Here is a 17,839-nt window from a genome sequence, read left to right on the forward strand (position 1 = left end):
AAACCGGTTTTAAAGTTGTCCCAACAGCTAATCAGAAACTAGGAAGAAATCGAAATTATTCTGCCATTTTAGCCAAAGGAAGTGACAGAAAGCATTAAAGGTCTCAATAATATCAACCAGGACTAGCGGGTTGATGTAATTTACTAGTGATTTAACCATGTACTGTGTTTTGTTTCTGCAATTGTAACTACAATGGAGGTAATGGACCCATGTCTCATTTCTACTTGTATAAATATAATAGATTTGAATTTCGCCTTCACTCAGTTCTTATGAAACAAATAGTGAAATTCAATGCATGTCAGAGTTCTTTGGAGTATTTCAATGCCTTGGAGTTTACAGTAGTGGCGGGTTTATTGATTGAAGTTAAATATATTTCTACGGTGGAACCGTGAAAAAGAATAGCCTTGGGCATTATGGTTTTGAACTATTCATTACACCAAGAGTTTTGAGCAAGGAACTCAAGTGCAAAAAAAATATTAGAAAATAGGTATAAGTCCTTGGTTTCTTTTTTTACACCCCCCCCCCCCCCCCACTTAATTAAGTAGAAAAAGCTCTTATCGTTTCTACAGTGGAGCACACCTGCAGGGTAAATGCATGAAATCTGCAGATTCATTTACCTACACAAGACATACAGCCTCTTCTACACACAATCTGATATTAATAAAGAATAAAGTCTGCGGGTTTTCAGGGTGTAAACATTCAGACGAGAATCTACATGCAAACGTATTAATGTTCAAATTCTATTGAGCCGAACATATTTTGCTCAGAGTAAGCAAAATATGTTAAATATGATAAATTTCCTCTATCATAGGAGGAAATTTACTGTGATATTTAATGCTTCCAGAAATCTGTGCCTCAGCAACAAATGTGTTTGCTCATGTTTTAAATGCTATTGGTGTTTTTTGTTTACATTAGGTCAGCGAGCCATTTTTTGATGGTAATTATTGGTGAATAATTTGTAAGTGTGTGAGATTTTGCACTTTTAATGCCTAGTCACTGTAATAGCATCTAAGAATTTTTTTTAATTTATTTTCTTTTTATTTGAAAAGTACAAAGAATGACTGGATCTAAACTCTGACAATGGGCGGATTTAATGATTTAGATGAGTAAATCCTTTGGACAATACCATATATGATGTTTTCTAACAAAGTCAATAGTAAGTGAAACTTACAAATGTGAAATAAAAAGAAAGAGCATTGAGATTGTAAAGAAACACCTAGCAATTCCTGCAAAAAAAAAAAAACTAACCATAGACTAAACTAAGTCTACATCATTTGACTGAAACCGAATAAATTTCTCTAATCCTGAAAATTTATCCGCTTGACATTAAAAAATTTTATTGTGCGTTCTCCAACATTCAACAACCATGTTCCTTAAAATATTGGTGCAAGCTACTAAATATAGATAGATAATAGTTTACCTTCTTCTTCAAAATCATAGTAAAAAAAAGCAAAACAAAAAACTCAAATGAAATTTCATAAAAAGAATAAAATCCACCTGATAAAGATTACAGTCCTCCCTTATTTTAATGAATATTATACTCCTATTTATTAATGTAGACAATATCTAATAATAGCCCTTCACTATTATCAGTTTGCCAGAAGAACAGATGAAGTTGATTTGAAGCAGCATTTTGATAAAACACTTAATGAAACATACAGACATATTTTTGTATCTGATTATAAAAGAAAACACTGAAGATATACTAACAATTCGTAATCGTCTTGGCAAAAATTGATATCTGGTAAATAATTTTCGACATGCTGCAAAACATGACAGTAGAACACTTAAGCCAAGGCTCAATGTCGTTTCGAGCAGCAGGGGTGCTGCAGCTGCATGGGAGCGTAACTGTGGTTGGAAATTAAGATTCTTGTGGAACAAATGACAATTTCACTTTAATGAAAATGATGTGAAATGAGGCGACGCCTGCGAGTTAGTTTAGGCAGAGAGTTGACTTCACACGTGATCGCCCATCCACGCCACAGAACGCATGAACATACCTCACCAATTTGAATGGTTTGTTTAAGCTTTCTGAATCATCCTGCAGAATGTGTCACATTGCTGCTGCTGCTGCCGCCTTTTAGCTCTTCCACCACCCCCAACATTTCCAGGAGGCTGAGCCTGTCACAATAACTAAATTTGCTGGACGACAAATCATCCCAGAAATGATTGCGATAAACCATTTTTAACTATATATGATAGTAATGGCATATTAATCAAAGTACAAAGATAAAAAACAAAAACTTTCATTTCTAAGGAACAGTTAATGCTGGAACTGGAAACATTTATAAATATCCAAAATAAACTAAACAAAACAACAACAACAACAAAAGAATTATGAAGTCTCTGCAAGCAAAATTACATTAACAAAGAAAATTAAAAAATTGGGGAAAGCGGGCAAAAGTTCCAGTCAGGACTTTTGTTAAAAACAAGAAAAAAAGAGGGTTTAAATGTTTGCAGCATTTTTCAGATGTCCTGTTTTGAACAATATTAAGAATAGTAATATTGATAATATTAGCATATCATTAACGATGATGCTCAGGCTCATTTTAATTTATCATATCATGTCATGTCTTTTGTCTCTGTTGCTTGTCAAACATTCAAGCTGAACAGATTGGACAGGTTTAATGTTTAACATCAACGTGTCTTTATTCCATTTGTCAGCACAGTAATCAGTCATATTTAACACCATTCGGTTTTCAGTTCTTAATTAAACAAAAAAACAAATTCACAACTTAAGAGGCTTCGTGAAACATCAAACGAAGCCGTCTTCATGTTTCGGTTCACGCTTTCTGGAATTTCTGCATGATTTTTTTACAGACTTATCTGTGTATCCACAACAATTTTTACTTCTGTGCCTGAGCTTAGACCACTTACACAAATGTTTATATCAGTTGAACGGCTGTGCAACATTTGGAAAAGTTTTCTGTATTACATACAGCAGTGAAGAACACTCATCGCTTTCACAAAGGAAAATAAAAGTTTGGTTTTGTCTGAAGTCTTGGTTTAACTTTTCTGTTTATTAATTTTTTTATATTTTTTTTTACCAAAGATGTATGACAGCTAAGTTAGAACTACCTTCTGATTTTTGATGAGTACGGCCGTTAGAATTTGACATTTTTTCAGATCACTGAGCTGGAGCGTAGACACAGTAGGGGAAAACAAAATCAATGCTTTGCAGCTCCAGATTTGATCTACAGACACAGTTAAAAGCTTCTAATCCTTGTTTCAGACGTCCTCTTCCAGGCTGGTACTGAGCCCAGTCACTCTTCAGATAAACTGCTCTGAGGAGCATTTAATAGGTCTAATTTGTGATGCCATCATCCCCGTTCCTTGCTAATGCTACAACCAGCCTCTCTCTCTCAGCGGGTTACGCTTGGCGCCATTTGTCCCCGCGGGGATTTGAGTCTTTGGCCGGGTGGACGACATCCTGCTGCCTGCCCCCTCCCGTGTCACCGCTGAGAGGTTTAAGGCTGCCACATCGATACAGACATTAGAATGAGAGCTGGATTAGTCCAGGCTAGACTGGGTCTCAATGAGCAGCGCAGTGAAAAGACATCTAAGCTAAAAAGGTAGTGGACTGAAAGTCAATAGAGTTGCTAACAGCTGCTCCAGAATGAGTACACAATGATAATTACTAGGGCTGTCAACGTTAACGTGATAAAACTGAAAAGTTTTCAAAGTTTTTGCGTCGTTAGGCCATGCTAGCTCAAAGTTTCACATGAATTATGCTGGTCGCTCATATGTTGCCTCGTCACAAGTAGAAACAGATGGAGAGGGAGGTTTCTATTTTTCTTGTTGGCTCTAGTTGTCTTTATTTGAGAGTGGTCAGACAGGAAAGAGGGTAATGAGAGAGGTGGAAGTCATGCAGCAAACGTCATCAGGCCGGGACTCAAACCTGCGATGGCCACATGGAGGGCTGGGGTTGTGACATGGGTTGCGCTCTACAGCTGCGCCACCGTAGCACCTCCAGAGAGGGAGGCGTCTAAATGAACGTTTAAAACAAAATGACTTCTTTATGAACTTTTGACACTGGAACTGGAAGGCATTTTAAATATCTAAAATAAATAAACAAAAAAACAGAAACAATAAATAAAATGAATTATTTAGTCTTTTTTAAGAAATGGCCTAAAAAAAACAAGAGGCTATTTGAGACCAAACTGAAGACTTTGTCATCTAGCTTTTGGTAAAAACACAGAAAAGAGAAAATTGATAAATCATGCAAAAGGAAATTATTCACCTCGGTTTAATTCATCACACGATTATTTTATTTATTGCCTATTGTGACAGACCTAATTATTGTTATATAATAATGAAGCCGTCTTTAATAGGGTGAGTTTAAATAGAACATGTGTTTTTAATGTACTTTTTCTGACTCACACTGATTCCATCATATGCAGCTTCTTGCTTTGATGAAAATTCACACGACACTAAGCATATTGGGACATTTCAGAGATGTTTTTTTAAAAATGTGCCATTTCCTCAGCTTTCAACTCAGAACACGTTCTGATTTATTGCCTCAATCACATTTTTCCTGACGTGAAGAGGAAAGCGAGCATATTCTTCACGGCTCCTCAGAAGTAGGCCAAGGATGGTCCCCGAAGCGATTTGGGGGAAGGGGCTACCATACGTGCGAGTCACGTGATTGGCTGTGTCTAAGGTGCCTTCATATTTGATGGTTCTAAGAGCCTCATGGAGAGTTTAAGAACTGTAGAAATCCTCCTGGTATCACCGGGAAGTCCCCCGTATCTGATGTTTCACACCATAGATCATTTTACATCAAAGAGGGACTCTGCTGTCAAGCGCTGGTAGCTTAAATCTGGAATCACTTCGAATCCGTCGGAATATACAGTGACTTTCCTGCTGTGCTTTAATGCGCTGAACTTCTAAATGATAAAACCGAAGACAATAAAACCTTTTCAGATCTAAAAGTTCATCTGCACTTCTTATTTATTCACTTGTAAACCGTGAATGTTGCAGGTATTTATCAGAATGTCTCCTGAAATGTGATCAGCTGTAACAGGAAAAAAAAAGAAGTCATTTGCTTCTAGGAAGGCGACTTTATACAAAGCTCACCAGATGCACAGTCCTCCTCGTCTGCCCCGTTCTCGCAGTCTTTCTCCCCATCACATCTCCATGACAACGAGACACACTTGTTGGTGGATCCCCCGCAGTCAAATTTCTCTGGAGGGCACGTCTGTTTGCCTGTGGATGTAGATCAAACAGACAGGGGAAGATTTCCATGGTGAATTTATAGGCCCATAAAAGCAGTTTAAAAAAAACAACAAACAAACAAACTACAAACACAACAGCCAGCATGCAGTTAAAACTCATCAGATGCTACAACACTTGGTTTTTACTGTCTGGGCCGCCTCTACAGCGGGGAAGCTTGCAGAAGGATCCTGAAACATAGCGAAGGCGAATTTGGCTGAAATGCAAAAGTACAATCCACCTCCCCTCCTCCTCCTCTCCCCGTCCGCTCCCTCCTCTCCTTTTCCTGCCAATCTGTTCGGGTTGGCACAGTCGATTTGATGCTGATTACAGCGTGTTTAATATGACGAATGTGGTTAATTATAAACCTTTGCTTACAGAGCCGCCTGAAGCCTTCCAGCAAGAAATCAAAGGCACAACCTACAAAATGAATCATCCAGCCTCTTTTATCCTTAGATTATTTATTATGCTGTTGTGGTGTTGCTTTTTATTTGACCCTTCTGGGGTCGTCATATGAATAGTACTCTGTGAGGAAGTTGTTACCACAGGAAGACGACTCTGTTAGCCATCAGTGAGACGAAATGACTTCAGGAAGCACAAACAGCTGAAGAAGATATTTCAATCTAAGTAAAAAGAATTTATTTATAGAAGCATCAAGGTAACTATGAAGTAGGACTGGGTAATAAATCAATAGCATATATTGCAATAGACACATGAGCAATATCAACAGTGGATAACATGGGATCAGTTTGGCAATATTTCAGACATTTAAAATAAAAAAACTAATAATTATCAATAAACTGACATGAAAACGTTATACTGTGATACGTTTTCCAGCCACATCATTTAGCCCCGTTATATTATCAAGGTACATGTTTACATGCCAGGTAACTGCTAACTGTGTTAATCATGCCAGCATCTGAAATAAAATGCTAAAGACAGTTTAAAATATTCACTCCATAATCATGCTGTTGCTATTTCTTCTTAATTGACACATATTACATTCTTAAAAAGCATAGAAAAAAAAATAATGAACTATAATTTCTTATAAAGGGGATCTAAAGTCATTCTTTTGGCTTAGATTTTCATAGTATTGGTATCCCTGTCCCAGTTATGCACGTTGCCCGTGACAACCTAGTTGCAGCCCCCCACGCAGGAAGCAACTCCATTATTTGCTGAGGGCAGAGTAAGAACATGCTCCATAATGAACATCATTTGTGAGCTCTAATAGAATCTCTGATGCTGTCGCCAGTAATGTTAGCTGTACGTTGCATGGCGGGTTATTGGACTAGACAAGGAGGGAGTCTCCGAGGCCATGTTTGCACACAGAGCACATCTGTTCATACAGTAACAACATTGTATTTCTGTTCAATCTGAATTCCTATTTATCTCAGGCAAATCCGATTTGTTGAAGATTTCGATTAGGGAAAACGAGAAAAATCTTTTGGATTACGAAACATTTGTAGAAGTTCTTTTACTCAAACATCAGTGCCAGTTTATGATTTATACATGCAGAACGTGATGTTTTACATGCTTTTTAATGCCTTTCCAGTTTCAGTTCCTATTGGTGTGGAGGTCTTACAGGTCAGTTCCAATCTGTGTGTAAATGACTTTGGTCTTATCACAGTTTTTCTTCATAGAAATGCAGTAGTGAATGTCTGTGCATCATTTTCATAGAAATAATTAGAATTCAATTTCTATTGTCTGACTAACAGTAATTATAGAGACAATATTTAAGTCAACGCTCATTGAGGTTCACAGCTCTAACCCCTTCAAAATAAGAAATGGATGTATTTTTACCAATCTGCAATGGTACATACTTTATGCAAGGGAGTCACCACTTTCATTTAGAAACCAGTGAGTGCATAACTTTATACTGCTTTCATTAGTAAGAAGATAAAAAGATTGAATAACTAACTATTCCATACCAAACTAATGCAAAAACAGCTGGTATGAACATGAAACTGGCTGAAATCTGCCAGCCTCTTTTTATTCAGAAATGCAATGTCTTATGATCTGAAGGCTGTAAGTTCGTTTCCAGCCTCCTCCTGCCACATGTCCATGTGCCCCTGGGGAAGGCACCTAACCTCAAATTGCCTCAAGTGTATAAATGTGTGTGTTTGTGAGTGAATGGGTGAATGTGACTCTAGTGTGAAGCACTTTGAGTGGTCAAAATGATCAGAAAGTTCAGTCCATTTACCATTGGAGTAACTGATGTACGGCAAGCATGATGGTCATATAACTATGTATTTATGTGAAGCCAATATATCACTGATATTGGCCTTTATTTTCCCTTTTCTATGTAGAGCAAGAAGCGTTATGATTACCAGGCCTGTCACAATTACAAACTTTGCTAGACAACAAATTGTCCCCATAATTATTGCGATAAATGATCATGTTTTTTGAGACCATTTTCCAATAATATATTGGTAATGGTATATAATATCCAACTTCAGCCTCTGAAGAGCAAATAAACTTTAATTTCATAAAGAACACTTACCACTGAAATTGTGAGATATTTTAACTATCCAAAATAAAACACGATGACCAAAGACAATAAAAAACCAAAACAGTGATAAAAAAGCACTTGTAACCAAAACCATGAATAAAATACTTCATGGCATCTCTGTAAAATAAAATTTCCTTGAACAAGTATTAATCATCAGAATGGAAATTATCAAGCTCATTTGAAATTCCCATGTGATTAATTGATTAATTGTTCATTTTAAATTCTAAATGCATACTTAAAATGCACACACTGTATAAAATGACCCAAACTTTTTTCATCTCTGAATGATACTTATTAGGACTTTTTATAAAGTATAAAAAAAATGAAAATCTAATCTTAGCAGTAAAAGTTTCACAAAGTTCTGTGCTTCTCTGTGGGACAGAACCATCCTGAGCATCGTTGTCAACAATTTGGTTATTTGAGTCAAAAAAAGTTCTTCAACATTCAGGGTAAATATTAGTTCTAGGTTTGAAAATAGTCCTCAAATTTCAAACTTAAATGAAGCTATAGCAACATGACCAAACCAACCAAACAATAGAGCTGAAAGCATAAAATGAAAACATCAAACCTGCCTTAATAAAAGTGATTTAATGTGTAATTAGAGCTGAGCATTCATTCTCTGCCTGAGTGCTCCTGTCCTTGCAACAGTGAGAGGCTGACAGTAGGAAGGTAGGAGGAGGAAGTCCTGGAGACAGCTTGTGTCTGGGGAAAGCGAGCAGCAAAGATGGCTGATGCAGAGAGGCCATGACCCCTTCAAAATAAATAAATAAATAAATAAACTCTCAGAGCGCTGATGTGGCCAGCACTCCCCGTTTCTACATCAGTAAATACTTCAGACTCAGAAAACCATGTGCTACCGTGTTCTGTTAACTGGGAAGTGACATTTGCCTCATACACAAACTACGGGCTGAAAAACAGCTGCAGGTAAATGTCAAACAGAAGATTTGTAGCTCTGAGGAGATTTCAGAATGAGGTGGAGAACTGAAGTCTGCTGTGCTTCGAACTGTCAGTCAACAATGTTGACAGATGTACGGTATCAAAATAATACTCTGGAAAATGTCCTGCAGCAATAAAGGAGATAAGAAAATATCATGGATCGCAAATAAGCAGCGTGATCAAGTGGTTCTCGATTAGCAAAACAGAAAAAAGTATCGAGTCGAGACACTAAATGTTTTCTGCTACTTTCATGGCAGCAACAGCGATGTCGAGTCTTTGTTCTGCGACTTGTCTTTTCCAGTCAAACCTAATTTGCCTCTTTCCAAACACGACTGTCAAACACTGACAAGTGGAGTATGTAAATGCTGAACCGAAATGAATGCTCACGAATGAGTAACGTCTGAATGCCAAAGAATACAGGGGCTGCTTGGAATTCATGAAACATAAAGAGATGAAAGAGGTGAAGAGGAAGGCGTCTTAGAAAGAGGAAATGCTGTTCCACTGGAATGAATCTGTAGAACCTTGCGGAGAATGACGTGGAAAATCAGAGCAAAAGAGAATCGGCGAAGAAAGGAGGGATGTAGGGACAGATGAATAGTCAGAGTGTTGCACAACCTTTCCCGTTTTTGTTCTACAGCTAAACCGAAGCCGTCCATACCAAATGGAAGGAGATGAGGAAGAAATGGCAGACCGAGCACAGAGCCGAGCAGAATGTGAATCTACCGGGCGGAGGGTGAGCTGTCCTGTCCTTTTAATTGATGGCTCCTTAATGAAGCGTGAGCTCTGCTCCTTCAGATTCCAAAGATATCAGACCACAGCCATGCCGTCTCAATCCACATCAAGACAGGCAAAAGTTAATGAATTCTGGTTTCAAACGGTAACAGCTTAATAAAAGTGCAAATTTGCCACAGACTTGGCTCTTGTTGAAGACAAATCTACTCATGACTTCTGCTGAAAGACAAAAGAGAATTCATCTCAGCAGCAATGACACAGCACTTTTTATTTAATGAGCACAGCTAACCTTGCTATTAGTGGCAGCATTTTACATCATAAAGTTTTAAATGAAGAAATAAAAGGCTTGAAATCTAGAAGAATGACAATCATTCATTCGTCACATGGTTCTGCTGTAACATGGCAGGATTATGACAGGCCATAATAAGAACTATCCATCCACACATAAATCCAGAGCTGCAGCAGGATGATTTAGATCACGTGTGGAACTTGCGGCAAAGCCAATCCGCCACAACAACCTTCGAGATAATAGTTGCGTGCTTAAATATTATTTCGTCAATCAAAACAAAGCAATTTCTTTATGTACAGTGCCAAATTTCATCAACATGAAAAGATGTTGAGTATTATGTAATTATAAATAGGACCAGGATTTATTAACTCATGAACATTGTTTAAAGTAAAAATGGAATATTTTTTCTTTACATTGTTCTGACGGGAGCCTTTGTATTTGCTCGTTTCTGATATGCCCGTAAATTTGACGCACAAACGATGGATGACAAAGCTGCTTCTCTCAACCCACAGGGGGTAACTTTGTGCTTCAAAATGGCATGCTGGGAAAGACTGCTGTTGTCTTCAAGTTGTGCTAAAAAAGAGTTAGCCTGTCAGCAAAGCTAATCAGGTCTAAACTAACCTACTTTAGCATATCAATGTTAAACAAGTAACAGCATGACAGAGTCTCCATTCTAGAGTTAGCGTCTACATGTCTAAGGAAAGATTTTTTTTTTAAAAGGATGATCAAGAGTTCCTGAAACACTTGAAAGCTGAATGGAGAAAATAGAACTTTGCACCAATATATGATGGTGCAATGATCTAAAAAACAAATTCCTTTGAGGTTGAGCTCATAGGTCTATTTACTCAATAATTTAGCAGCAAAAATGGTTTTTGAATTTAAAATGTTCCTTAGTTTGGCTACTTCTGTCAATAAATTCAGCCACAACTGGCACTTTGTGATCTTGATATGGCCCAAAATGAAAATGAGTTTGACACCCCTGGTTTAGATCAAACAGGCCAAGGGCAGTATCATTGAGAAGACATGTACTAGAGAAACTAGCATCTATTCATGAGAAATAAACCGTCTGCTTTTCACCCATCCGGTGGGTTTCTATTTGCTGTGAGAGCACTCTGAGGCATGTTCACCTGTAAATGTCAAGGTCGCTGTTCGGGTGGTGAAGGATCTGATTCAACACGTCCATCTCGGACCGAAAACAGGCGCAAAGTGCTTCGGCATCATGAGTCATTCAGTTTCACTGCTTCATTAAACCGCGTTAGGATGGACATGTCTCCGTCTTTGAATTATAGATCTGTAGTGAAAGAGAAACCCACTTGCTGCTTGGAGACTTCAAGATGGAAAATTGTTATTCTCAGTAAAGTGTGTTAGCAAGGAATACACTTTTGTTGCACGCTAAACACATAACCCCGACTCCTGGAGTGTTACTTCATTATCCAAATAAAACCACTGTAATACTTTTTATTTTTTCCCCACTGATTTGTTAGCAAAACCTCTCAGACTTCGTTTGGAGGATATACTTGAACAGTTTTCTACCCCATTAGACCAATAACATGCACATGTTTTTCCCCACTAACTTGATAATGTACAGCTTAAAGCAGTTGGGTGAAGATATAATCACAACTCGGTGTAGAGAGATGTGAGCAGTGGAAACTAGTTCTGCAATCAAAATAAAACTACTGAAGTGTTTTTATAATGAGGTCAATTTATGACTTCATTCCTAGAAAATCAAATATGTTGACTTGGATTCAAAGCAAGTAGGTTTATGTTTTACCGCTAAAAATTATGCCAAGGTTACCTTTTGATAGATGCTAATTGCATGATTGACTTTTATAAATCAGGGTTACTATGGCGTCAAAGTAACATAATGAAATATGAAGCTCTATGACCATTGGAGTCTGGGTGACGTAAATGTGGATGTGTGTGAGGTAGCGTGTGTTAGTAGAGCAAGTGTGTGTGTGTGTGTGTGTGTGTGTGTGTGTGTGTGTGTGTGCAGTAGATGTTTGTGCTAATGATTTATGTGTAATTGAAAGCGCATATATCTGACAGCATCCAGTAGCCAGAGCGGCATCGGTTCCTGGAAGCCACAGCACCCCCCGGGAGGCAACCCCTAAAGAGCAACTATTCACCTGATATGGAAGTAGGTCAAATTGAAATTACAAAAATACATTTTCCCAATGTAAACACACCAATTTTGAAGAAACTCATGTTTTCAATAAAAAGGTTTTGCGCTGGGATTAGGTGGTTTTTCCAGCCGTGTCGAAGTAGAAAACTGTAAACACTACTTTGCATCACACAATTCACCAACAACCGGATGTTACTGCTGGCAGAGACTGCAAAGAAGACAACAGGAAATATTCGGGGAAAGAGTTTGTTTTAAGTTTTTAGACAACGTGCAGCTGGTTCCACCAGAGCTCTCACAGCATCGCAGTTCATAAAAAGTTGTGTCATTTGAACGTGTTGAATCCATCGCTCTTCTGTAAAATCACAGACTACAATTTCCCAAAGATGCTGCACACATAGCCACTTTCAAGTTTATGGGGCTTGTCACTCCAACGGCTGAATAAGACGCCGATGTCTCCTTTGATTGGCTGATAGATGATTAGCTCTAGCACCATAGCTGAAGTATTAGCATAACCGGATGGAGAGTGCTGGAGTACGCACTCTGCACAGTGCTTAGCAGTCTGATGTTTAAGTTTATATATCTGAATAAATCTGAGAATAAAACTATCATTGCCTTAAATTGATCTCAACACAATACCATTCACACATGTGGAAACACTGGTATAGTTGTCTGTGATTACATTTTATCTTATTTTATTTGATTTCTAAATAATTGTAGATATTGATATATATGCCTACATGTTTTTTTGTTTTGTTTCTTGTTTTAGTTGGACCTTGAGTCTGAAATAAAGTTTCTATACATCTTTCTTTAAACAAAAATGAACATCTAAAGAGGAAGACTTTTCATCAGTTCATCAGAATTGACTGACATTTGATTTTTATTCTACAATCTAAAGTAAATATGAAGTGAAAATTCTGTATTCATTGCATTTAGAATGAAAATTCAGAATGTGTCCATCAGTGTGAGTAAATATACAAACGATAAACTTAAGAGCCACAATGACAGAAAAGTCATTTTAGTTGCAAATACGTAGTTTTACATAATCTCAGTATTTCATTTAGGATACATTGTGTTGTATTTGGGGGCATATTCTTTCTCTCTACTGACAACAGCTGAATTTCTTGGCCAGAACACTGTTGTATTCTCAGGAGATTTCTACTTCCTGGTTAAATAACGCTTTACAATACAAAACCCAAAGTCAATATAAGACCATGGCTTTGGCTTTAACTCCTCCAGAAAAATCCCAGCAGGATGTGAAAGTCAATATTTGTGAGGATTATGAGGAAACTTCTTTTATAGAAAAATCTATACTCCGCTCTAAATTATGCAACATGTGAAAAATTACATTAAAAGCAGAAAACAGGGGGATTTAAAACTTCCATTTCCTTTTAATTTAATTCATTTGAATAATGGAAGACTCCTGCAGGAGCAGGAAAACACCAAAGTTCACTCATGACTGTCAGCTCACAGATATGTCTTCAAAATCCCAGAGGACCAGCCGACACACGGACTTGAGCTGAACTTATTAATTTTGTCAGGAAGCGTCATGTGGCCGCCATCCCACCCTCACTCTTAAAGTCCATGAAACTGTCACTGCTGCATTGTGGGAGCAGGAGGAGCTCCTGCACAGCTGGCTGCCGTGGCCCACTTCCTCCTTGATTACACGCTAATCTAATTTGAAAGCCAGGAGCTCTGGCACTTCACATGTTTCTCCAAAGAATCATTCATTTTTCACTGCCCGGGAGTTTGACTCGTTCCGTGTGGCCCGGATTTGGAGTCATCAGAGCAGTGCTACTCTAGCGTGTAATTGGGAATCCAATCAGTGAGGCAGAATGACGCTGGCACAGATGTCTGCAGCACAAAGTTCAAAAAATGTCTCAGCAATGTGTGTGCAAGTGTGATTGTTTGTAACGTGTTTGGGTACATGGTGTTGAAGACGATTTTAGGTTATAATAAATTTTGGAAAATCTCTGGCTCTATCTTCCTCTCACGGATCCCAGGTTCTCCCGGCGGGTCTTTGGAGAATCGCAAGAGCAAATCTGATTTGTTACTCCTGTGTACAAAGTTTTATAGTAAAGGCATATTCTTGTCTTTTAATTTATTCAAATAAGGCGCATCTTTGCTCATCCAACCAGGAGCTGTCTCTGACCCTCTTTAAAGTTAGAAACTCCCTGCTATTTGTTCCCAAGATCAAAGGCCATTTGTCCCCTTTGTCTAAACAAAGTGGAAGCAGAGCTTCTCCTGAACTCCTGCTGTTTTAAGGTTTTTCACATATCAGTGTGAAAGCTAGAACTTCTCCTGATTGTTTCCCACAAAGACAAAGGGCAGTTCAAAAGATCTTAGCAAACAATCTGCTGTAACTACACGTAACCTAAAGGTCAATAGGGCAGAATAAGTTATTAATCTGAAAACTATAATTAGGCTATTTCAGTCAAGACATGTTAAGTTTTAAAACTAGCATATTTTAAATTTATTTTCTTAACAATGGGAAACATAAAAAATAAAAAAAGGCATCTAACTGGAGCTGGACCTGTAATAATTACTGCCATAACACCATATGTAATTGCTCAGTTAAATTAAAGGTAATCTTCAGGGAGTGTTATGTGTGAATATTCTATATCTGTAGGCAAGATATAGAATAATAGCTGAAGTATCTTATTGCATAAAGTTCCCACTGAATCTGTTACTCGACAATCAGAGAAGTAGTAAATTGAGTCTTATGAAAGATGATGAGATGACTGTAGCTCAAGATGCATTTCTAAAATGACCACTCTAGAGTTTCCCCTCTCTCTTTTTTGCCTCTTTGCTGTGTTTATGTCGCAGCTGGAATCAGTCAAACAGCAGAGAGACAGCTGTGGTGAAGATCTCATTAGGAATGTCCTGTTCAGTTGACGTTGTGATGATCTGACTCTTTCCGTGTGAAGTTGTTATCTAGATACCCAGAGGCAGTAAGGTTAGAGCTTCTTATGCTCAAGCTGCACTTTTTGTGTGAAGCCATGTGTCCAATGTGGCTTTCTGGACACCAACTGGAAAATAAAACCTCCGTTCAACTTCTGGAATTGAAATTTTTCTAATTTAAAGCATCAAGCTAATGCATATGAGATTTCCATTTTGATGGATTACTCCCAAACCGGGACTCTCGTATCTCTTTATTTTGCCGCCAAGATATGAATCCTTCCTTCATTATCTTTAATTGGGTTTCCAACATAAACATGCTGTCCTTCCAAAAGCCTTTTTATGCGAGAGGCATTGGGGGGATTCTACTTGGCTGCTACATTATTTAGAAAAAACCCAGACCAACACATTCACAGCCAATAAAATGTTACAGAACTTGAATGACAACCTTCTTTCATTTTCAGCATGGTTCCACATTTGCAATCCCTCTGAAGAAACACTTCCAGGAGTTTAAGTCTGAAAACTATAATTATCGAGACTGGAACTGAAGTAGTAGACACTCTACTGGCAAACGTCTTGCCTAATCTGAACAAAATAAATAAATAAATAAAAAAAACAATGTGGAAAACTACAAATACTACCCATTTACCAATTATTGTAAATATACGGAAACTACTTCTTTAGATATTATTCACAGTTTTACAAATTTCATGCAGTTAAAATCTCATAAAATCTCCCATTTCCTAATACAACACTTTAAGTTTTCTGATAACTGAAGGGTAATCGAAGCAACCAGGAGGCAAAGAAATATTAAATCAAAGGGGGAAAAAAATTAATTATTAACCTACCATGCTAGAGATCCTGCTCCATTTTGAAATGAACTCGCCTCCATTGAGGCCTGACATGTGAGACCAATGAAGCCGACACCAAACGAGAGCCAGGCAGCATTCTCGGGTTCTCACAGCTTGGTGGAGATAATCGAGGTCTTTCTTTTACTCGCCGTCAGACAGCATTGAGTTCTAGAGTGAGTGGGCGAGTGGAGGCGGGCGAGACGGCTGAACTGCCACTAGAGCCAAGACAATATTGGAAATCAGCAACTTGAACGCAGGTTCCAGGAGACGCGTGTTAAATCTAAAATCTCTGAGGTGGAGGCATGACACCTCAGACGACGAGATACAACGAGAAAATGGCCGCAAAATTCTGTTCATTACAGAAGGAAATGGTAGGTGCCTGCAACTGAGATAAATACCACAGTCAATCAAGGAAAAGACTAGTTTCTGAATTTGAATTCAAACTTTGGTGCCATATTCATTTTCATAAGCAAAATATGGTGGCAAGTTTTACTAAATTAATTGCCGAGATCCAGCTTGAGCAGGGTTCCCCAAACTACGGCCCGCGGGCCGGATCCGGCCAGAGAGCATTCAGATTATTTTTTTTCATTTATTGTATTTTCCGGTTTATATGTGGATTTTTCTTCAACCACCAGGGGGCTCTTTAGCTGTGGGTGTTTTGTTTTGCATGGCGCATTGCTGCCATCTGTTGGACTTTTAGGGAACTGCTTGACTTTTATGTTAACAGTATGGTTGTTTGCTAGCGGTAGAGCAGATGAACACACGTGCCTGTAAGTAGCAGCTTATACTTCAAAACGAGCCTTTATGTTAACATATGAGAAATTAATATGTTAAAGTTACATTCCCTCAATGGAATGTATACTAGTTAGTCCCAGTGACCGTTTCACTCATGGTTTTTGCCCATGTGCTTTCTGGGTAAAAATCAATCGAGAAACGACCCCCCTCCCCTCAACAATTTCCGGCCCCCCACCAGAGAAGGGAAAAGTTATGTGGCCCTCACAGGAAAAAGTTTGGGGACCACTGAGCTTGAGCATCTAGAAGTAACAGAGTGAAGTGAACAAGCAATTATGTCGTAATTAAAGGAAAGGACTAAAACTAAAGAGCAGAACCCAAGAAAAAACAGAAGAACTCAAACAATTTACAGCTAAAGACCTGAATGGCAATAATAAATAACTCAAAATGATCCAGAAACAAAAACAAGTGGGAACCTCTTACTCCTTCCTGTCATTGTCTTCCTGGTCATTTTCACCAATAGTAACATCCGGTTGTTGAACACATGGCTCATCTAATGCGAAAAAAGCGTTCCTGTTGCCATTTTGCGAAATGCATCCATTTCTGAACTACCTAGCACAAAAACTTTTTTGGAATAATGTGAGCTTTTTCAAAACTGAAGGTTTTCAAGTAAGAAAATTTATTTTCATAATTTCAATTTGCTCAATTTTAAGATCAGTGGAAATGCAGCTTATGTTGCTAGGTTGTAGACCTCGACTCAGCAACTTTTGCTAAAGTAGAAAAAACAACAATCGTTTGGTGCAGGATAGCATAGAGCAGTGGTTCCCAAACTTTTTCTTCTGCGCCCCCCCCAGTGGTTTCCAAACATTTTCTGCGCCCCCCCTATGGATTACAAATGGCTGTCTGGTTGAAACGACGAGGGGGGAGCATCGACTTTTTTGGGGGCAAAATGAATGTACGTAGCTGAAAATAGACACCAACATCGGTAGCCTTGTTAAGCTTAAGGTTCTGTATTGATATTAGCTAGTCATTATTACCTGCATCCAACAGCTTTACTCAACTCAGTCGGTTAGTTTGGAAGGAAAAACTGTGAAAAGTTCTTTGCGTTTTGCTGGTTTGCTGCCGTGATTCTAACACAAACCTACGTAGCTCCACCCAGCAGGTCTCCTTCACAGGTGTAAACCCAGCGCGAGCCGTAGCGCTCATGTTGCGTTTAAAGGCGGCTCGGAAAAACAGGTTACAACATGTTAACAACGGACAGTTTTAACTGTTGATAAAAGTGACAGAGGACACAAATATGGGAAGTGTGGAAGCCTCTACTGTATCATATTGACATAGGAATAACAGAGAGTTGACCATTCTAAGGTAAAAACCCAGTGCATACAGTGTTCATGTTTTTTTTTGTTTTTTTTCATCCAGACGGCTTCCTGCGCCCCCCTGCAATGACACGGCGCCCCACCTAGGGGGCGCGCCCCACAGTTTGGGAACCTCTGGGTTAAGTATTGATTGTTCTAAAATTTTCTGGACATGATTTAATAAAATCTTATCCCAGGTGTTTCTTT

The 17,839-nt window shown here is 38.4% G+C and overlaps 1 protein-coding gene across 3 annotated transcripts in view; it reads right to left on the reverse strand.

Annotated features, from left to right (window-relative positions):
• Positions 1-17,839, reverse strand: part of LOC106963742 (low-density lipoprotein receptor-related protein 8-like) — a 109,398-nt gene that overhangs the window by 49,913 nt on the left and 41,646 nt on the right. For all 3 annotated transcript variants that reach the window (XM_015058816.1, XM_015058817.1, XM_015058815.1), the window contains exon 4: positions 5,077-5,205. In XM_015058816.1, the coding sequence (XP_014914302.1) occupies positions 5,077-5,205 (129 nt within the window). The remainder of the gene's footprint in view (positions 1-5,076; positions 5,206-17,839) is intronic.

This window comes from Poecilia latipinna, unplaced genomic scaffold, assembly GCF_001443285.1.
Source record: "Poecilia latipinna isolate Pla-1442-1.1 unplaced genomic scaffold, P_latipinna-1.0 Scaffold1575, whole genome shotgun sequence".
NCBI classification, from domain to species: Eukaryota; Metazoa; Chordata; class Actinopteri; order Cyprinodontiformes; family Poeciliidae; genus Poecilia; species Poecilia latipinna.